This window comes from Phoenix dactylifera, unplaced genomic scaffold (genome assembly GCF_009389715.1).
Source record: "Phoenix dactylifera cultivar Barhee BC4 unplaced genomic scaffold, palm_55x_up_171113_PBpolish2nd_filt_p 000184F, whole genome shotgun sequence".
In the NCBI taxonomy this organism is placed as follows: Eukaryota; Viridiplantae; Streptophyta; class Magnoliopsida; order Arecales; family Arecaceae; genus Phoenix; species Phoenix dactylifera.
This window is the reverse complement of record NW_024067713.1, coordinates 528501-551527: the sequence shown is the minus strand read 5'-3', so window position 1 is coordinate 551527 and position 23027 is coordinate 528501. Positions and strand designations below refer to the sequence as shown.

The 23027-nt window shown below is 36.9% G+C and overlaps 1 protein-coding gene across 5 annotated transcripts in view; it reads right to left on the bottom strand.

Annotated features, from left to right (window-relative positions):
* The window catches only part of LOC113461709 (myosin-10-like), a 36798-nt gene extending 14081 nt beyond the window's left edge, over nt 1-22717 (bottom strand). For 2 of the 5 annotated variants that reach the window (XM_039117114.1, XM_039117117.1), the window contains exons 1-9: nt 22490-22716; nt 20521-20583; nt 19130-19223; nt 18920-19037; nt 18795-18833; nt 17476-17559; nt 17306-17367; nt 11129-11231; nt 8872-9021 (exon numbers count right to left, since the gene is read on the bottom strand). In XM_039117114.1, the coding sequence (XP_038973042.1) occupies nt 8872-9021; nt 11129-11231; nt 17306-17367; nt 17476-17559; nt 18795-18833; nt 18920-19037; nt 19130-19223; nt 20521-20581 (711 nt within the window). In that variant the 5' untranslated portion in view covers nt 20582-20583; nt 22490-22716. Of the gene's footprint in view, nt 1-8871; nt 9022-11128; nt 11232-17305; nt 17368-17475; nt 17560-18794; nt 18834-18919; nt 19049-19129; nt 19224-20520; nt 20584-22489 lie in introns of all 5 variants that reach the window. The other 3 variants (XM_039117116.1, XM_039117115.1, XM_039117118.1) reach the window with 3 other exon arrangements.
* Between the last annotated feature and the right edge of the window lie 310 nt (nt 22718-23027).

Here is a 23027-nt window from a genome sequence, read left to right as displayed (position 1 = left end):
GCGGAATAAACAATGCAAAAACTTTCTCTAGTCTTAGAATGCCCCCATCCCATAAGACCCTTATAATCTTTCAAATTTTCAGCTATTCTCATAATGCCCCTATTAAACCTCTTTGTTACAGGTCTCCCTTATTTCCCAACTCTCTTGAAAAACTCTTGGAAGTTTTCTATTCTCAAAGTATCCCTCTTCCAAAATATTTCTATAATAATTCAAATATATTTATTCTCCCAAGTTGTCCATCCTATTTTGAATTATGTTATTAGTTAAAACTCTAGAGATTGATCCCTTTATCTTAGCCAGACCTCGACTTATTTTCCTCGGACCCATGTTGCTTTCTGACAAAAACAACTCTTCCAAACAAAGTTCACATGTTTAACAACCCATACCAAGCCTAGCCTTCCCTTGTTCATGTGTAACAGTTCGAGCCCATCTCTTGTTTTTTCCCATCCGTACCATCTCCCACCAGCACTCTTAAGCAAATTACAAAGTCCACTTTGTTTCGGATTCCAACTATAACAAAAACTTTCCTTCCTTTGACTCCAACCTAGAGCCTCCTATACCAACGCAGCAATATATTACTACAAACACCTAGAAGGTCATCAATATTTGCATGTGGTTCAATATAGATATCATTTGGGTTAAAGGCTTAGATGAGTAAAGAATTTCAAACTGGACTTGTTAAATGTCAAGCCTTCTAATTCAATTTCAAATGATGTTGTATTTGAATTGACCATTATAGTTTATAATAGTAATGATAATAATAATAGAGTTTTGAATTTATGTTTATGATTAGAGCATAGAATACAACTTAAAGCAAGCGATGTCGACGTAAATTATCCAGACATATTATATTTGTATTTTTTTTCAATATAAGAACATGTTGGGAAAATAATTGTTCTTTTTGGTATAGACGACAATAATTATTTTTAAAATCAAATAATTTATTGATATGGAACTCTAGAGGGCCAACTAAATGCAAATTCCTAAAGGAAAAAATTGATTCCTACAATTTCAGAGAAAGATAATCCATAAAACACTCAGTAAAATCATACCTGAAGAGTTGGACATATCATAATAATGTCATATAACATAAACTCTTCTTCACTTATTTTGCACTCAAGCACGATTTATATAAAAAAAAGAGAGGCATTTTCTATGGGTAGGGCAAAGAAATTTGAATCAAGATGGGTTTGTGTGAGTATTGGATTTAGATGTTTGTTTTTGGATTTTTCCAATCCTCATCTTTCAATGATGAAGTATTGGATTATTAGGTTAACTTTGTAAACTAGGTCTAGCATCTGACACAAACCCATAGTTGCTTTACTATATGAATTGGACTTCCTATCTCTATTTCAACTATGGAGGCTTTTGTCTTGGAAGCTGGTGATAATCATAAGCAACATTTGCTGAACCAACCCGATCAAGGCGGCTCGGCCTATAGCGAACCAAATCAACACAAAATCAGGATGATTCAGCCATTCAGATCGGTTCGCTCATAAAAAAACTCTCAACACTCTCTCCCCTCTTTGACGCTCTCTCCTCTTCAACACCGACCAATGCCAGCCAACATCATCATCCTCGAACAATACCAAAGATGATATTGTCACCCTCGATAGACACAAAGATGATATTATCGCCCTCAATCGATGCCATGGGGCCCTTGCTAACATTGCCAGCCCCAATCGAGATTAGGATTAAGGTTCCTTCTGCCACCACCAATGAGGTATGCTCTCGCCTCTCTCCTCCCACCTCCCTTTCCCTTCCTCCCTCACTCTTCCTCCCTCTCCCCCTATGCCGTAAGCCCCCTCTCTCTCGCTCATCCTCCCACCCTCCTATCTCTTCCTCCCTCTCCCCTCTCTCCCTAGTTCAGTATGCCTTGGCTCGGTATGATACGTACTAATACCGTATTGAATCAGCCGTCGGTTGGCACATGCCTCGGTACCAGTTCAACGAACTTTGGTCACAGGCTTGGCCCTATCTACCACTAAATGTGGGTTTATTTAACTTTTAGCATGCCCCAAAAAAAGATCCTCCCCCAACTCATGGAATCTCCTGCACTCCAACTCCCGTCCAATTAAAGTCTCGATTATATGGAATCTAAAACCCTGCCCCAACATGCCCAATGGTTAGAAGCGTCTCGATGGGATGGATTCCCTCTAGCCTTGGTTAACCTACTTTATTGGGAAGAATAACCTCTCAGATATTAGTGAGCACATGAACGTCATCTTACCAATTAAGCCACCAAAATTCTAGATCAAGGATCAACATAGCATAAGTTTGTCCTATTTAAGTATAGTCCCATTCAAATAAATTAAGAAGCATATATCTCATGTAAATGTTTAAAGACAGCAAAAATATCACATAGAGTAAGATGGCTTAGCAATAACAATTGCATAAAAGCATATCACTCTAGGGAACAGGTAAAATAAAACAAGATGCATTTGGATTTTTTCAATATTCATCAACAATCCATCAGAAAGATCATGGAACGAATCATGCATCAAAATCCAAAAATCAAAATCCTAACTTTTCCCCAAAGATGAAGCTGACAGCATAAGAACTTTATTTCAATATTCATCCAAAGCCCATCACTAAAAAAAATTATATAACGGATCACAAGTAAAAATGTCATAACAAAATCCTAAATTTAACATGAAAAAGGAAGTAAACAGCTCTTTTTTGGAAGAGAGAATCTTTGACAGCCGAGCTTGAAAGAAACAAAGACCAAGGTTTAAATAATTTTCAAGAAATCCATGGCAGGCATATTTTAAGATGAGAATGGGCAGAGTTAGAAACCCGATATAATATTAATTAGCTTTGCTCTTAAGTTGGTCTAATTCATCCTCCTTTATCCATCTTCATTTCTAATTGATGTTGTTTTCTCAACACAGAATTCTATGTAATGTTCAGTAAAGTCAATGGGCCGTTCCAAAAATTTCATATAGCAGAAGCCTATGCTTCTTTCAGAAAAAGAGATAAAGAAAATATTGGTCATTTGTTTATTGCTTGATTATATACGTACCAATCTCTCTTGTAGTCACCAAGATCTACTCTCACTTGTGTGATACCCCGGCCCATGATCCGTGACCCAAAGCCCGGGCCTTATCAGGCCCGTCTATAGCGCTGCCATTCTTCTTTAAACAAGGTCTGCACCCTTTGTTTTCTTACCATCTCATGCTCCTTCCCTCTCACATGTATCAACTCCCCATTCGATGCCCGTCTCTCTCCCCCACCTCAGCGTCACTTTCATCGTCCATCTCTCTCTTCATCTCTAAGTGGAGGATGTGGGAGGCAGGGTTCGCCAAATGTGCCGAACTAGCCGGTTCGGAGCATATTGAAGCAGACTAGTTAGGAACTGGCATGATTCGAGCATTTAATTCAAGGATGGCCAAATTCCCTCATGATCTGACTCTCCCCTCCCCCCCTGGCTAGAATAAATCGAGAGACTGCCCCCCCTTCGGGCTCGGAAAACTCTTAGAGAGCACCTCTCAACCCTCTGTTACAAGCATTGCACCCCTCTTGCCCCTCCTGGCCAACTCACGATGGTTCGGCCCCTTCCCTCTCTCTCTCTCTCTCTCTCTCTCTCTCTCTCTCTCTCTCTCTCTCAGGTCAAGGTTAGGGTATCCCTCACCCTCCGCCCCCCTCCCTCCCTCCCTTCCTCCCTCACTCTGGATCAGGTTAGGGTTAAGGTTTCCCTCACCCTCCCCCTTCCTCCCTCTCTCCTATCTCTTTTTCTCCCTCTCTCCCTTCCTCTCTGGCTCTCATTATGTTAGTACGCAATAGAAAGGCACGATACAGGCCCAAATGGTACCGAACGTTGCCGGCTGGTACCCCCTCTGGTACCGATTTGGTGAACCTTGGTAGGAAGGCTCCAAGCCCTCTCTTGCACTGCCTCATCTTCTCATCTATCTCCCCCCTCTCTCTTGCACTCTTTCCCTCCCTTCTCCCTTCTCTCTCTCTCTCTTCCCCCTCATTTATTTCCCCCTCTCAGCCTCTATTACCCTTACTAATTTGCGGTCTCATTGATGATCTGAGGCTAGTGTTTTGGAGGAGAAGAAGATCACAAAAAAGCCAAGCAATTGAAGCCATCATCAAGGTAAGACCCCAATCATTTTCTTAAATCAAATTTTTAATGCTATATGACTAAATATTGAAGGCTTTAAGGTATGGTTCACTGTATCAGCCCAAACCAGGTGTTACAGAGAGTACCGTACCGATTCAGTATCGGTATCCGATACGGATAACGTACTGACACTCGGTACGCCTAAAAAACTCCGTACCATACCGTACTGATACTATGCTAATGTGGCACCATTACGGGGTATGGTACCAAGATGGCGAACCTTGGTTTAACGTAATGTTTAATTTCTAAAATTTTAGAGATATTGGGTAGCAATGGATCAGAGGAAAGTAAGAATTTTTTTTGTGTTTTAGGCGAACAAGTTCTGTTGTATTCCAATCAAAAAATTATATCCTAAACTTGGTTCGGTAATTTAATTTAAAATTTTAACTGAAAGTTGCTAATTCATGGATCAATAAACCTGTAAAATTTGAGAATTTTTTAGGATATTAGCATGGTCAATTAAATCATCGAGCTAGCCTCTGATGTGCAGAGAGGGCAAACAAAATACTAGCTTCATATTTGATGAGAACCTTACTCATACTTGGTGTCTTGGTATGATTTTGGTGAAATTGTACTAATAATGTATTTCCTTGGATATGAAAAATTTCAAGTATTATTTCATAAGTAAAGTATAGGAAATTGCTATATTATTATAATTGTCTACAGAAAAGGGCGATTTATGAAGCCCTAACTTCAGGTTAATTATTGCACTACTTAAATGTAGAATTATCCCCTAAAATATTCTATGGTAGTTGTGGGATGAGTGTACTTCTTAATTACAAGATTTGGTGATTTCAAGATTTTCCCGTAGGTAGAAACAAAATTTTTAATTGGATCAGTTAGTAGTGATTTAAACTAGAAGTCAAAAAATCTAAAATTAATCATGCATAAAAGAGTGGATAAATGAAAACTAGCATTTAATTCCCTACTATCTTCTTTTAGGTAGATTTTGAGGTGTTTGAGAAATTTGCAAGATTTCTAGTTTGCACGAGAAGGTAAGTAACCTCAACCTAACCAGGGTATTTTAAGTTTTTAACTATATAACTTTAAAATAAATCTTTATGATAATTATTGCAAAATGCTTAGAAAATTTTATAGTTTGCTTTGTGTACCTGTAAATTGAATCAAGCAAGTGATTCTTATGTCATTGAAACACTAAAATATCTTTGAAATCCATGTGCATTCATAGTTATGACTTATGTCATGTTTCCTGAAAATATTGGATAATTCGAAATCTCTATATGAACTTTGGACCATGCATTTTTGAAGTGTTTCAAATACTTCTTTAAAAATGATGCATGTATGTCAAATATTGAAAATTCTTCAACGCTAATGTATAACTTAGAATTTAGTAAATTGTCGAGCCCTCTTCATAAATTGAAAAATAAGATAAAATTATATTCGTAAAAAATGGATTTTGTGTGTTTGCTTTGGATTCTCAGTCTGGCTACGTAGTGGACGTACCAATGAAGGTTATACATTGGCCCTTTGATCGTTCCGGAACTTGATTACCATGGACCTACTCCTTCGAGGTTAAATGCGATACTTCGAACCTACTCTGCAAGGGTTAAGTTGGTATTTTGGACCTACTCCATAGGGATTAAGTGCAATACTTTAGACTTACTCTGCAAGTATTTAAATGCAGTACTTTGGACCTATTTATAAATTTATATGTGGTAGTTTGGGCCTTGCCATAGGAATAATGTGGCCATAGTCTCATAGATTAGTAAGCTGTTAATTACTGGCTTTGAAAAAACTTTATAAATTGTTTATTGGAATTACATATGAAATATTGATTTAGAAAATAGTTTCTTTGGAAAAGTGATATATTGTTAGAAATATTTGTATAAATGATATATTGGTTCTGGAATCTGATTTATAAATTGCCCTTTGGAATTGTATGTGAAATATTGGTTTGGAAAATAGTTCGTATACTCATATTTGGAAATACTTGATGAAATATCAAATATGAAAATCCTAACCTTGTTAACACTTTTATTTTGTCTTAATTGATAAACTATTCCAGAAAGTGAGATAAATTGCTTATTGAAAATCTTGCATAGGATTTTTGGTTTTGGCAATGGCTTATAAGAATACTCCTTGGAATTTTTATTGGAATCAAAGTATGTTAAACCGGTACAGGTAGGCGTACCGGTCGCCTACCAAACGTTGAACCGGTCTGCATAAAACAGCCCACGCACGTTGCCCCTAGTGCGCACGACGCACTGTGGCGAATCGGTGTGAACCGACCGGTTGGTACCGGTTCCTATCCGTACCGGTTCCGTTCAGTACGCATCTAGTACCGGCCGGTTCTAGCTAGTTCCGGCTGGTTCTGGCCCGATACCGCTTGGTTCTGGCCCCTATTTTTAAGGCCAAATCGGTTCGGTACGGGCCGATTCAGCATACCTTAATTGGAATACTGATTGAAAAATGATTTATATACAATTCTTTGGAATTAAATGTATAATTTTGATTATAGAAACCCTATATTATTAAATAAGTTATTCTGTATCATGAATCCATAGATTGTTCAAAGTTTATTTTGTTATACTTGCTTGATCACCGGTCAGGGTTGGTTGTTTACTAGGCTTTTCAGCTCCCAATTCTTCTTTCTATTTTTAGAGCAAGGAGTTCAGGAGATGATGGGTTGAGACTGGGATGTATGCAAAGAGTAAGATGCTGACTTTAGTTGGACTCGACCTTGCTATTGTAGCTTTACCTGTAACGTTTTGATATTACAGTTTTTGTAGAATTTTTGGAACTCGAAGGGTTTGATTATTCAATAGGTTTATTTGTAAATTGCTTTATTGAGCAGTTGTGGCATACTGGCATTATTTGTAACAAAAGTGCATGTGAATTATAACTAGTACATGAAAATAAGGTAAGTACGGTGATTTAAATGCTCCAAACATTCTATCCTATTTGTGCAAAAGCTTTTCATTATTGAGCATGTACATTATGGTGTAACACATAATTTCATACATACAACTCAACTCAACTAACACTTGATCGGTTGATCCCAAACTTGTTGGGGTCTGCTACCTGAATCTTTCCTCCATTCCACTGTTTACGGTTATACTTTTTGAAAGATGTTGAGATACCAAGTCCTTCGTTACTACTTCATCTCCTGTGAACTTTAGTCCACCTCTACCCCTCTCCATTTCTTCTATATGTATCAAATTACTCCTTTGTACCAGTATATCCCCCAGCCTATGTTGTACATCTAAGTTATCCTTCTCTTGATTTGTCCTCAATTGGTGCTACCTTCATCTGTTTACAATGACATATTTGTGCACCTTATATTAAATCAAACAGCATAAATCTGGCACTTATACGAGTTCTGCACTACTTCTTACTCCCCTTCCCACCTCCACATGATGAAAATATTGGTCGAGGTGCATGGATTATAGCTACGCCACTCAAACCAAGTGGAAGCAAGCAACTCGGCCCAGTTTGCACACAATCCAACCCAGCATAATACATGTTGTTTGAGCTAAGTTCATAGCCACTGGGACATACAAAGACCCTTTGTACCAGACCACTGGTTCAAGACTAGTCCAATATATACCAATAGATTGAACTGGTGACTGACTAGGTCCTGCTGCACATTCAAGAACCCAATCCTCTTAGAAGGGAGCCGATCTAGTTGGCACCGAAGGTATCAACTACCACCAAGAAAGACACAGCCAGCACAAAACATCCCACAACTACCAACTAGGTTATAGTCAGAAGGCAACACTTACCATCTTTTGTTGTTGGAATTCCAATAGAGGAAAGAGAGAAGGAGAAAGAGGGGAAGAAGAGGAAAAACCTTAGATCATCAATGCAATCATGAACCATAAAAACCCCCTTAGCCCGAATATAGGATCTAAACAAGGCTTTACAACCCTAAACAACCAATAAGCGCTGGAAAAACAAATATAAAAAGGAAAAATAAAAAGGTCTTAGGATGATATTGGAATGCCACAACATACTATGCCGGTACTGGAGCAACCTGTTACCATATTGACCTGGTCCCGACTAATGCTAGCACCAGTCCATACTTAAATCCTTGCATCAAACACAATTCATTTTGATTCTTTGGAGAATTTTTAGGAGAATTTTTAAGGTCAAATACATTGAAATGATCAGATTAGTTTTTAGAAAAACAAAATAATTTAAAGGTGCAATATCTCTAACTTTTAAGAATTCCACTACATGTAGGGGATTTATTTCATGTACTATATGTCTTATACCAAAACCCTTTTTTTATGCAATGCTAAACCATAACGCATGCATAAGCCAAATATCCTTGACATTGTTTCTATAAATGTGAACTTATTATATGTTTCCTTTGTTTTTCCTGATTGTTTTGTTTTTCATATTCTTGACTGGTTTCCAAAATAAATGCATGAAACTCCACACCACCGTCCACGTCCCTAGCTAAACTATCAGAATTAAAACCCTAAATAACATCCAAGATCCAATTTTACATGCTCAAGATAAAAGATTGAGAATGATATAGAATGAAAAATTAGTAGGAATCTGTACAATTTTGTTATAGGGATCCCCAATATATAAAATTTGAACTCTAACCAAGCAGAATGGCAAGAAACAGAAACTGTGAAAAGTGTAGAGAGCATCCTGTTGCACAAACTTCAATTAATTCCTAATTATATAACAATAAAAAATGATTGAGAGGTACACAACAAAATGTATAAATTCTAAAATGAACAAAAATCACATAATGAACGGGATGTTAAGTTTACAATGTACTTCGAAGTGGAGGTTTTACTATCACTGCTGAAAATCCAGTTGTCTGAGGGATCATTAAGCAGGCATAAGCACCTGTCTTGCAATGTACCATCTGTGGAAGAACCAGTGTCTCTTTCACGAACCTCATAAAACTTATTAATAACCTGAAAAAGAAAAACAAATTGACTTAAAATTTGGTTCTCTGAGGATAAGAACTTACTAGAGTATAAGCATGAACAAATGATTAAAGCCTCATAAGCATGGTCTGCCGTACCGGTCCGTACCGGCCGGTACGGGCCGGTACGTACCAGTCCGGCCTGGAACCGGTACCGGATCAACGTGGAATCCTGTACCGGTAGTTTATTGTTGAAGAACCGGTACGGAACCGGTTCGGGATCGGTTCGGACCGGTACGCCACCGGTTCAGACCGGCACAGGACCGGTACGCCACCGGTACGGACCGGTACGGAACCGATTTCGTACCAGTCCGGGCCACCACCGATACGCCGACCGGTACCGGTACGGCAGACATTGCTCATAAGTTGTCTATCATATATATTAAAGAGGAGATAAAGTTAAACAAAATTATGGAGGTTATAAAATCAAGACTCTAAATTTAGGATTCGCTTATTGGTCCAGGGTTCTGTTGTTTGTTTGGTTTGTTCTTCGAAAAGTTGACAGGTAATAGATCTCTTTCTATTTAACCATGCATTTTTAAACTAAAAGACCAAGTCATGCATCAAAAGACTCGTATAAAATGTTATAATCACAATATCCTGAATAATATATTATTAAGCTATGTTGGTCAACAGATTATTCCATGATTGACTGGCATATGCATACATAGTTACCTACTTATAACACATGTTCTCTCTTAATCTGTGTTGTGTCTGTCCATAGTTACCTGCTTATAACACATGTTCTCTCTTAATCTGTGTTGTGTCTGTCCATAATGTGGAACAGCAGGTTTGCACAGTAAAAAAAAAAGCATATTGGAGATATCTGCAAACACCACCTGGATTACCTTAAAAGTTGAAAGTTTAAAAACCTTCCTATATTCGTTTATACTTAAAAGGGATAAGGATACTAATATACTATTGTAATTCAATTCGGCATTGAACATGTCATCATGAGTGCTAGCACATGCAATTGAAAACCAAGTTAAATTAGAAGAATATCTATGCCTTTTAGGAAGCAGGAAAAAGGAACAAAAAGGTAACCAGGTAAGATGGACGGCATAAACCTCTGCAACCTGCCAACATTTGTATAGTGAACCTGCACCATGTGTATGAATTTGAGTATGCTTATGAATGTTGTTTTATGTATACAAGGTCCTCTTGGCATACCCAATAATTTCAGTTCTCCCTTGCTGCTTAACATTTATAATCTTTCAATACCAATAATTGTGCCTGACCATCTGCATATAGATGAATATTGTGGATGACAGCCCTAGGGATGTATCACGGCAATGCCCTTTTGGTTGATTTTTGTTATGGAAGCCTAAAGCTAAGTGATTCAGAATGCCTACAAACACTTGATAGTTTCATGCTTAAGTCATTTTAAGCTCTCACCAGATAAGGTCACTACTAAAGGACGGAATACTGATATCTCCCAGAACATTTAAAGCAGGGCAAAGTCCCCATCAATGAAATAACTAGTTCATTTTCTTTACCTAAGTAACATCTCAGAATGAATCTAGAGTTATGTGGGTGCTTTCCTAAACAAGAAATAAATGGAATTAAAGATAGATGCCCTTTGGTTGGAGGGGCAAATTCGATATTACATGTCATCATATTTCAAAATCATCCATAAACCAACGAATGAAAGTAGCCTATGTTTTTCAAGAATGAGAGCATTTTTAGTACCCCTAGCATATCATGAAAGCTTTGTTGAGCATTATAAAATACCTTTTGATTTAAAATCATCAACCAATGAACTGTAACATAATTCCACCATCTGCTGGATAAGCAACGCTCTTAGAGCATGTCAAATTCAGAAAGCCTCTTAATCGACATGGATTTCAAATACTTGAACCAAAATTACAAGGACTTGAAGGCTGTCAATTATTTAGCGAAGCCTCTAATGTTATTTCAAGCTTTTCAAAACCAAGGAACACTAACATGCAAAAACAAAAATAAGAATATTATGCATCGGCATGTCTGGCGTTCATATTACCATGTGCAGACAATTTATGGAAGGAAAGAAGAATATAATGGATGATGAACTAAGATGACTATCAATATAATAAAAAGGAGTGAGATCACATATCTACCTTCTCAAAGGATTCATTTTTCTTTTGCAATTCACTTAATTCCAGCTCTAAGGAAGCACTAAGTTTCTTTTCATCAAGGTATGCCAATTCAAGTTCCTCTACTCTGCCAGATAATAAATTCCACATGATTAAAAGTTGTATGAACATTTATTGGCACTAGACAGCAGTAAACATGACACTTTAGAGAAGCAGGAACAGCTAGATGATAAATTTTTAGAAGGCCTTATTTTAAAGTTTAAACCATAATAAATAACAAATTCTATAGGACATCTTTTGCACATTCAAATATTTGTTATGAAGTGCTGGAATCGAGATTCTCTAAATAAAAAGATATAATGGGAAGAAGAAACTGCAGAACACTGTTTCTGTAGACACACTTGCACCTTAAGATTCATACAATAAATGCAACAATTCACACAAACAGGGACAAAAGGATGTATAATATTGCAATATGCAATCCTATTGAAAAGAAACTGAATCTCAAATGTATAAAGCATAGTATCATTCTAAAGTTTAAACATATAGCACACATAGTATCATACATAAGCATTGAATGCATTCGAACGTTTAGACATATATGCACATAGGATCATATACAAGCATTGAATGGATAGTGCATCTTCTTTGATGTATCAATATAGTGCAGTTAAAATCCCGAATCAACAGTAAGCAAGAGTTATATGCTCTCTGAGAAACAGAGCTATAAAACATGGATTTAATTATTGTCTCTGCTTCCTAGAAAAGGAAATATTGATCTTTTGCATCTCAGGCTTCTGGTTGCAAAAGGAGTAGAAGGCCCTTTTCTCAGTGTTTTGTCTTACTCTACCCGGGTGGCTGCAAAACAAGCGACCTATTTAGTAGAAGCAAGTCAGCAAAGAGATATACTTCAATTTAATGACAAGAAACTCCCTGAATAATAGCTTATGAGGATTTGGGAAGCTTGTCTAATAATGAAAAGAATAATAAATTGGCATTGCAAACTGAGGGGTGTTCAAGTTGTGGCAAGATTGATACATGAACTTGTGGCGGCAGCTCATTTTCAGGTCATCTTTATTTCATTCAAAATTTTATTGACAATCTCAGTAAATTTGTTTAGAGGAAGGATTGAGCCTACAGTATTAAGAGGTTGGGAATCAAGACTTATGACCTAGATTATCTAGGTGTACCTCCTAAAATTTTATAATCATTGATCAGAGTCAATAATGAGCATCTCCAATAATACAACTCTACGAAGGCAGTCATTATTGATGCCAGATAACTGATTAACTTTATATCATGGCTATTCCAGCTTCCACGATAAGTGAGGATAGAAGATCATTTTTTGAACAATTAGCCAATACCATTTTTTTATATTACATGAATAAATAGAGCAATTATTTCCCTAAAATAATATGTCAAATGGTGCCACTATTCAATGGAATAACAAAGCAAGAAAATTCCCCCACCCAACCCCACCATCCTCACATATACAAAAGAGAGAATAAATAAATACATATAAATTAATATTAGTCAAAAATTTATATCATCGTTCTCTTCACTAAATATTGGCCATTGAAAGTGACACTATAATTGAAGGTTGAGACAAAATTCGTGCCATATTTATAACCTTTAAAAGCAAATTATGTGGCTTGCTCGCTGCGATATATTTCATCTTCATTTAATCAATCAAATGGAATGTTGGAGCCCTTCTATAACTGTTTACTAACAAACTGATCCCAAAAGTTGAAGTTTGATAGGGATTAGGGGAAGTGTCAGCAAGGTAAAGGCTTAACAACCCACCACCCCTTCACGCACAACCTGGACCACACACGTGGAAGGAGCACAATGATTGAAATGAGTCGAGATAACAAACATAATGACTAAAATGAGTCAAGATAATAACCGGTATAATAATTACCATAGAAAGGATTTGAACTTGTGACCTCCAGCAAACCTAGGCTCAGATACAATGTTAACTAACAAACTAAACCCAAAAGCTAAAGCTAATAGCAGAATGGTCAATAATGCATATCAGGTTTAACAATAAACAACTTATCTGTTGTAGGAAGCATTATTATTCTTCTAGAAACTCATGTTCTGCATTTGCATTAATGTAAACATCTATATGGATAACAAAAAGAATTAGATGTTTATTGACTAAGAGTCAAATTAGGCACAAATGCCACAAAATATCTTAATTCTTAACCATATCCCTAATATATCAGCTGGATTAATAAGCACTGCTGCACAGCAGTTCTAGTCTACCAGTCAGCAGCATTTCTCCTTCAACAAATCTCTAAACAGTGTGTCACATTCCAATACCTAATATAAAGGCCAATTATCAGCAGGTTTTCTTGTTTTTTAGCTGACCAGTGGCTTTTGCCAGTGACGGGCCTTTTCCCTAGCCAATTGTGACAAATAAGGTTTCAAATACAATCGAAATGGGACGGTATGAACAATACCATGCCATTCTGGCAGATCTCCAGCACCAGTACAAAGCGTATCGGTACCCGGTACCATACCATTTCAGTAAAAAAAACTATACCAGTATTTGAAATCTTGATGATGAACTTTCCAAGTGACCCAACTCTCCAGGCCTCTTGCCTTATATTTTCTCCTGCTATTGCCTTTGTCTCACTCTGAGGGCCTGCTTCAGAAGTTCCACCAGATCTGGCCATGCGAATTCCTGTGCTCTCACTGCTCCAGTTTTGACTAATCCACTTTTCATGTTTTTCCTTTTAAAGAGAGGAATAACTGAACAAAGAAGTATATTTACTCTTATGGGAGTTTATAGCAGCAAAACAGGTGGAGAAGTGCAGAGGCTGACATTCATATAATTTTTCATCACATCAGTGCTACTAAAAAACAACCCACACAAATATCCAAAAAAGGATTTAGCCCGCATGCAATTTTGTCGCTATTGTTGAACCTGCCACCTGGGCACCTCATCTTCCCCTAATTGTGATCACTAAGGCACTAAACAATGTTCCTCCAAGTTGTTAGTTAGGGTTATTCATTCCTTTAGCATTGATTTGCACGAGATGGCACATAAAATGCAAATTAAATATATCTAAAAGAGTACTTAATAGATGCTTCTAACCCGATGAGTTTGACACACACAACATACTTGACTGATTCAATAGGATGGAAAGTCTATTGATTGATTATGATCCTATTAAATGGAGAAATTTGCACGAATTGGAACTTTTGTCATCATTTCTTTCTTATTTTGTGTAATGATCAATAATTTAACACTGCCACAGCAGCACATGAAATGCACATATCAAGTAACTGGTTTTGTAAAGGTCACTACAGATATTATAAATTATTTTCTTCATAAGAGACACTACAACTGGCTCAGATCATACCCCTTGATGATCCATCACTATTTATCTTGAACTTTTCATAAATTGATAAATGTGCCACAATTTATTCGTTCACTCTCTATTTTCTGTGTGTATGTTCAAGAAAAGTGCATCACCTCCTTAGAAGGGTTAAAGGAAAAATGTATGAATCACTGGGTTCTTTTTAAAGAAACTGACATGAATCTTAAAAAAAAAAATCCACAATATGGAATAGTAATAAATCAATATTATTACTACCGCCACTGCCACATTGTGCCATGTTACACAACAGAACTGAATATGGACCACACTTGTAATTTAGAAGTAATAGGTCAAGCCTAGGTCATGATTAGCATATGAAACCAAATTGAGAGGTTAATATCTGTCATTTTGTATTTGAACTGACTTGATCCAGGCACAAATTTTGGACACATATCCCCAATTTTACCTCATATGTTATTTAAGGCTCCATTTAGTTGCCAAGAAAATGAAAGAAAAGAAGTTATGCTAGAATCTTCTTTTTCAACGTTAGCTTGTAGAAAGGAAACTCAAAAAATGTTGAGAGAGAATCTGGGGCCAAGATTTTCTCTAACAACTCAAATTTTCTATCACCAAGTGGTAGCAATTTTGAAAAAGAAAAAGTGAAAAAAAAATATTGTGGGCAATTTAATTAAGATAAGAGTTATCCCAATCGACTAAGAAAAAGTCCTTTTGACAACTTTCTCCTTGATTTTCTTATTGCAACAATACAATGGAAAGTGTCGACTTTCTTTTATTTTCCACTAGAAAAAAATTTTATTTTCCTTTCATTTTCTCAGCAACCAAATAGAGCATAAGCCTTGCTTTGGAGCCACCTTACCATGTAGTGCCTACTATATATGGGGTTTCTGGCAAGATTGAACGCTATCGATCATAACAGGCTATAGTAATGGGAGATATACTCAGGAAGCTCGTGTACTATGTAATTGTGTTAAAGATCTAGGCTAAAGGTTTATAAAATTATTTATGTTTAATTAAAATCAAGGTCTAATCTACTCCAATAAAAGGTTTAACTTGACTTGGGACTTGGGAGTTTCAACTAGTATATAGGAATTCAACCACTTACATTCCGTCAATGCAGGGTATGTGCACAAGTTCCATACAAATATTATTTGGAATTTTCTAGAGAATATATGAGCTGTAATTTATTTGAGAGCTAAGTTCCTGTTATTTGTGATCATGGTCATTCGGTTCACAACTTCTTTCTTTCCTATACTCTTTACTGGACCTTCTTGACAATTTTGTCTTTCAGTTGCCCTGGTCTTCTTGCCCTAAGGCACCAAAAACACCAATATCTCTCAATGCATCAACTAATACTGACAGAATGGTCTTTAGCAAATCAATCTCACTCCATGTTCCTAGAGGACTCCACACACGTTCATTCTCCTAGTGCTTCACATATGCAGGAATTCTTGATTTTAATTAAGAAAATATCCATGGCCTACACATGAACGAGATAGCTTCTCTCCGCATAAATAGAGCATTTTCTTCATTTCCTCAAGTAGTGTTATTAACATCTAAGACAGGATTTAATACTAAAAAACTACTTAGTTGAACAGCTGTTTAGCATCACTTTTATTTCTTGTTTTTTATTTTTAAAAATAAAGTTACAAAAACTAAGACAATAAATATGCTTGCTAGTACTATTTTTATTTTCTGTTTTATAAAAATCGCTTCATTATTTGTAGAAAACATGAAAAATAAGAAATCCTTACTTTCAATACTTCAAAAACAAGAAACTCATGCTTTTACGACCACCACCAACATTGCCTCCACCACAACTACCACCACCGCTACTGTTGTCATTGTTATCGCCACCACTGCCACCCTTGTCACCACAGCTACCACCGCCAAACCATCACTGTCAAGGTCGGCGGAACCGGTACCAAGCTCCGTACCGGTTTCCTGATGCCCGTACTAGTTTTCCGATGTTACGAGTCAGTACGGGCCATATCGGGCCTATACCGACAAAAAAGACGGCACACAAACCGTGGGAGAGAGGAAAAGAGAGAGAGAAAAGAGGGAGAGAGAGGGAGGGAGGGAGGTTAGCGTCCTGCCCTCTCCCTTCCTCCCCACTCGCTCTCTCTTTTCTTCTCCAGCTCCGGCAACGGATTTTGTTTCTGTTGCCGGAACCATACCGGTGAGCCACAGGTACAGCTCGGAATAGCTGGAACCGTACTGGTGAGTCACCAGTACAGCTCGGAATAGCCGGAACCATATTCGGGGCGGTTCCGCCGACCCTAATTACTGTTATTGTCAACTCTGCCACATCGCTAGTGCCTCCACCACTACTATCATCATCATCACTATCACTACCATCACCACTTCCACCACATAGCCACCATAGATATCGCCTCCACCATATCATTGGTACCCTCCCCATCGCCACCACACTACTGTTGCCATCATCATCATCTCCGCTATACCACCATCATACCTGCCATCAACACCATTATCGCCTCCACTATCTCCACTACAACTACCTCCATGTCCATCACCATCAATATGTTTATTTTTAAAAATAATTATCTATACCAAATACGTTTAAAATTAGAAAGGAAACAAAAACAAAATTTTATTATTATTTCTAAAAATAGAAAAAATAAAGGTGATGCCAAACGGCACCACGGCTTAAGATATAATTGATGCGCAATACTTCAGCTAGGCAGCCCCTGTCCTCTCAAGCACCTCCAGCATTAATTAAAGTTAGCTCACAAATAATAGTAAATAATTAGAAAAATGTAATCACATTGCATGCCTTAAGATGTGGAAACTTAATCTGGGTTCAATTCAGATACACTAGGGGAAAAAATACCTTTTCTGAAAATCAATTAATTTCTGGGACACAGCTTCCTCTTGTTCCTTAGCCTTTTCGAACTATTACAAGAAACATAACAAATTACACCATCTAGAAGATGAATTAGTAGGATAGCATAGACTATCGTACACCCATAAAATTGCTAGACTCAATTTTGAAGTTATAACCTCCATCAAAGCTTGATCTCGCTCAGCAAATGCAGCAGCAACACAACTCTGAAAGAACTTCACCTGCTTCTCTGCTTCTTTATTCTGCATCAGGAAAACAAAATTTAACTCAAAAACTGGAGAGAAGAGCCTTTTACCAATGATTTCAGGAAGGTAAATAAAAATTAGTAAGGAATGTAACCAAACTGAAATACATCATTTCAAATAAATCTTTTTTGCTCTAATCAATACCTACAGACTCATTAATTTTCAACTGTCATCCGATCTGAAGCACTGTGCGCAATATATTTTGGATTATTAAATACATGGAAGAAATTAGGATGCCAAAACAAGGATTGAATTGTTTAGGAGTGCTTTATCTTGTTTCAGATGTGATTAGACATCCACGTCTGCATCCAAAATGCACAAATTTCATACAAAAACATCAGGAAAGTCTGACTAAAATGAACCACTAAAGGAATGGGTTTGTTTGAACTTGTTTTGCATTCTTGCTATCACATTGATCTAGCCCAATTGAAGCCAAAAGATCCTCAATTTTAAGTATATGAACACAAGAATAAATTGAATATGCCCAAGAGAAGCCAAATGAACACTGATTCAACTCATTGGAGTTTGACCTTAACAATTGCTCGAATTTTTTCATAAATGTAAATGTATTCATGATTATGATTAAGTTTTCACAAAACTATTCTTGTTTGTTTTTTTTATGTTCTTTCTAAATAAAATGAGTATTAATTGGAGGTTGATACTTAAAATGCTAGATATATGCCACCAGTAAGCAGCACATATGCATTTGCGAGATGACTGGTTATGTCATAATGCAAACAAAAATTTGTTCTTTCCAATACTACTTGCTAAATTTTTATACTGCAGAACACAGGATGACTACAAAATATAGAAAAACATGCTTAGGATGAAGAAATATGCGAAAGGGAAGCTGCAATGGTTATATAAAATCATAACAAGATGACATAGTGAAAGAGTTGAAGATGTAGTGGATGGAATTATAGGAATGTGGTACAAGAAATGTGGTACAAAAGCAAGATCTCGAAGAACTACATAGGAGAGCTTGAATAGTTAAATCAGTTTGCTAGTTCAATTTTCTGTGACATTATTGCCTCAGTCATCATGGTAATTCAGAACTATACTTTTTATACACCACAATGCATGTGTATGATATGGTGAAACACTAACAGAAAGCATGCAGTGCTGCAACCCAATTGCATTCAACACTTTCAGTAGACACCGAAAATCAGAGTCAGATTTCACTTCAAATGTTTTAAATATGTAGCTAAAAGAAACAGACATAAATATGATACCTTCGAAACTTCCTCACCATGCAGATCAGCAAGCTGGCTCTGAAAATTACAGCACAGAAGAATGAAATAACAGAATTTAAAAAGAGAAGGATTCTGACATATAAACTAAGATGTTTGAGCCAAACTTTAATTCTATAGGCTTCAGAAAGCTCCTCTTGAAGATTCTGCTTCTCTCTTATGCATCCAGCTAACTTCTTCTTTAGACTCTCGATCTCTTGTTCCAAACCAGCAATCCTGATAGGGCTTTAATTTAACTATAGCGAATGTTTATTCTTGAAATAAATCAATCAGAAAAATTAAATGTGGATTAGTAGGCCCGATAAATATCAACACACCTCTGAAAATGCATTCGAGTTGCTACAGGAAGATAGCTAGGACCAGCTTGTTGGATGCATAATTGCTCTATATCTTTCCTGAGTTCATCACGTTCTGCAAAATAAACATAGGTAATATCAAGATCCGCCGTACCGGTACCAGTCGGCATACCGGTGGCAGCCCGGATCGGTACGTACCGGTCCCATACCGGTCCCATACCGGTTCCGTACCGTTCCATACCGGTTCCATACCAGCTCTCCAATAATAAACTACCGGTACCGGATTTCATGTTGATCCGGTACCGGTCTTAGGCCGGACCAGTACGGCAGACCATGGGTAATATAAATACTTATGATCAACAATTCTATGCAAAAGAAACCAATATAGTACTCTGCAACAGAGCAACTAGCATTTAGATGAAGAGACAGGCTGCAACACGGTCATGTCATACTTACATTTTGGCCTCATGTGTACATGTATGTGTATGAATGGATGATAGACTTCAACCAATTTCTATAATTTGTAGAGTTATGGTCAGAACCTAAGTGGCTCCTATATGAGATGATAACAGTATGGAAGACACGGTTTACTCTTCATCGTCTTTCTTTTTTTCCTTTTTTTTGTGCCTATGGGTTTGCACAAAGCCCTAGTCAGTACTCATCGATAATTTCAATAGAAAATTTGCTTTATATTGAATTTTAGTTAATCAAAAGTTCAGTGGATGATCTTTTACACATTTTACATTTATTCGACATCATTATTTCTGGGTTTCATGTGTTCCCAACAGTTATGTTCAAACTTCTTGTTAGTCCAAAAGTGAAATATTTCGGTTTTGCATATGGGTTTCTAAAATTTCCTAGAAGATGCAAGTTCCCAAACACTGAAAGGCTTTGTTTGCAGCAAAATTATACAAATAGATATATCACATATTGCAATGATGCACATACAACCAAGGGTTTAAACCTCAGTACTGGGCCCAGTCCTAGCTTGCTTTGAGATGGTACGGTACCATGACTGGATGGTACGAGCCGGATATAGTTAACTTACTGATAACAAACAAGAGGGGGAAAAAAGAATTTTTTTTAATTTAAAAAAAAAGAGCATCCCGGTCCATCCCAGTCTGTCCCAACGGGACCAATACATCCTAGGAGACAGACTGCGATGATCAGGACATCCTAGTTCAAGGGAGAATTAGTGTCATGGATGTGTCTTGAGTCTTAGTTTCTTGTCGGCATGGTATTTGGTGGGACTTAAAGCCTTGTATACAACTTTGTCAGAAACAAAAGAAAAATATACAGTGGTCTGCAATAACAACATTGAAAATGACACACCATAGCGGAACCAGATTAGAAGTAAATCACGCAACAAACAGAATTCATAATAGTTATAAAAAGGGTATAAGAAATAATACCACGTTCAAGTTGCTCAATATGGTAACTCAAGGATTCCTCATTGTTTCCTCTTTCATCCATTACTGACAAAAAAAAAATGTAAAAAAAAATCACTTTTCTCATGTCAAGAATAAGATGCAAATTACATAAACCAGTCATACGATGCCAATAGCAAACCAACCTGATGATTTAGCAATTGTAGTTAAATAATACCATAGCAGGACAAATGGATCAAACAAGCTTTTGATTGATAAACCCATAGAATCATTATATAACATATATGCCATGTGTGTATTTGTAGCAAAAAGATAGGAGGAGAAAATTGGGCATGAATGAACGAAGATACGGGTTTCTAAACAAACCCAAATGATCATAGTAAACATACACATTACAGAAATATCTAATCAGACAAACAGAAGAAAAGAGATGCAGAAGAAAAGAGATGCAGAACCTAGATGGCAATCAATATTGTTCAAAAAGTCTTTAGCTCTAAGAAAACAAAAGTAGTTTCCTTTCCTGTCCTGAAGCAAAATATCAACTATAGATGAAAAAAAATTAATAAAGCAGAGCAACTCCCAGCTGACAGTACTATTTGCCTAAAAACTTTACTCAACAACAGCAACAGTATGTTTCCTTCTTGTCCCAAATACAAACTAACAACAAAAGCTTGATATCCATCCAAATCGCCTGTTTCACATTAATTCTCATGCAGTGTATCAAGATGTCCAATCATCTTATCCTATATCAATACAGTAAAATACTCTAGACATCATATATCAACAACCTGACATCTAATCTGATCAAATGATCAAAAACTTGTTAATGACCATTGATTGAAGGAAACTGATCAGCTTTAGGTCTCTATGATCGATGACAACCTCCTTAAAATGGTCAAACTAATTGTATTGTGCAGAAAACAACTCATTTGCTAACCTGACATATCATCTTCGAGATGAGTCAACATCTGTACTAGGAAAAAGTGTGAAGACATCTGGTCCATTGAGCTTTCAACTCCATAGGAAAGAAAAAGTATCATGTAGCAATTGCAAACTAAGGTCTCCACATTATATCCAATTTTCAAAATACATCATTGTTAATTTTGAAGATGTGCTTGTTATACAGTCAGTACTGCACCTAAAGTACTTGGGGGTTATTTGGTTGCCTGCTATTCCACTTGCTCCCAACATAACTTACAGTGCAAGTAGAAATGCCACATATATATTTGCAACTGCCAAAATTGTTTTTGTGGGTGCTTGTAATTGACAATTGCAAATGCATTTGCAGTTGTTTAGTTGTATAATGCTGAAAGAGGTGTAGCAATCTGGCAAATGATCAAGATATTGTAGGACAGAAAACCGCAGGATAGCAAGCAGTTTGTTCCCTCAGGATAGAAATGGGATTGCAGGATAGAAAAGAGCAGATCCAATTTTCTTTTTCTTTTTTTTTGGTGCTAAGAGAATATCTAATTTTCAATTTGAATTTTATTTAGGAGATTGTTCACTATAAAGGAAACCACAATTCCTTCTTATTCTCTTCAATGATGTCATTTGGATTTTTTTTTTCCCAATTTTCAGCCTATCTACAAACCCGATATAATTATCATGATCCCTTGATTCCACGTAGGAGATCGAACATACCCAATACATGCTACAATAATTTATTGGCTAAATTGATACAAACGCTATAATACATACATCCAACAATTCAAAAGACTTCCAGAACAAGCCATTTACAGTTCAAACAAGCGACAAGTTAATAGAACATAGCCAATAGATAAGAAATATATCGAAAGAAAATCATTAATAACTTCGCAGCGCAAACCTTCCAAAAAATCCATAAACGAAGAAAACTTCCAGCAAGAGAGCTGATTTGCTCATAAAAAGATCGATTCAAATGCAAGTGAACAAAAAGAAATGAAAATCCCCATCTCAAAAGGTTGTATTTAGGATTAAAGTAGGTTTAGAAGGGGAGGAGGAGTTCAGCGATCACCTGTGACGAAGATAGCAAGTCTTCTTTCCGATCGAGGCGGTTAGCAGTGGAGAGGGGGGATTCCATTTCCGAGAGTGGGACGTTTTCGAAGGAGACTCGAGAGGAAGAAAAGCGAGGAATTTATAGGCGAGGAGGGAGACATCGCACCAGAGAAAGACTCGCTCGCGCGCTGTCTCGCTCTCTCCACCGGCCTGCAAGGGGATCACGAACGCCGTGCCCTCGGGCTTAAAATAACCGCCGGGGACTGTTCGGCTGTTCCGCCCGAACTAATATGACTGGTTGCACTCCAACACGGTGGAGTACCCGGCTGGAACTAGCTGGAATTAGGCCCGATAGGCTGAAAGTAGGGATGGATTGGGTCAGTCCAATATGATAGAAATGGGCCTTACCAAAAATTTATCAACTCAAACTTAACATATTTATTAAATAAATCAAAAATTTAGATTTAAATTTGATATATTTATTAAATAAATAATCTGACCCAACCAACATTATAGGTCAAATTAGGTTCTAAGAATGAAATAGATTTAAACAAATT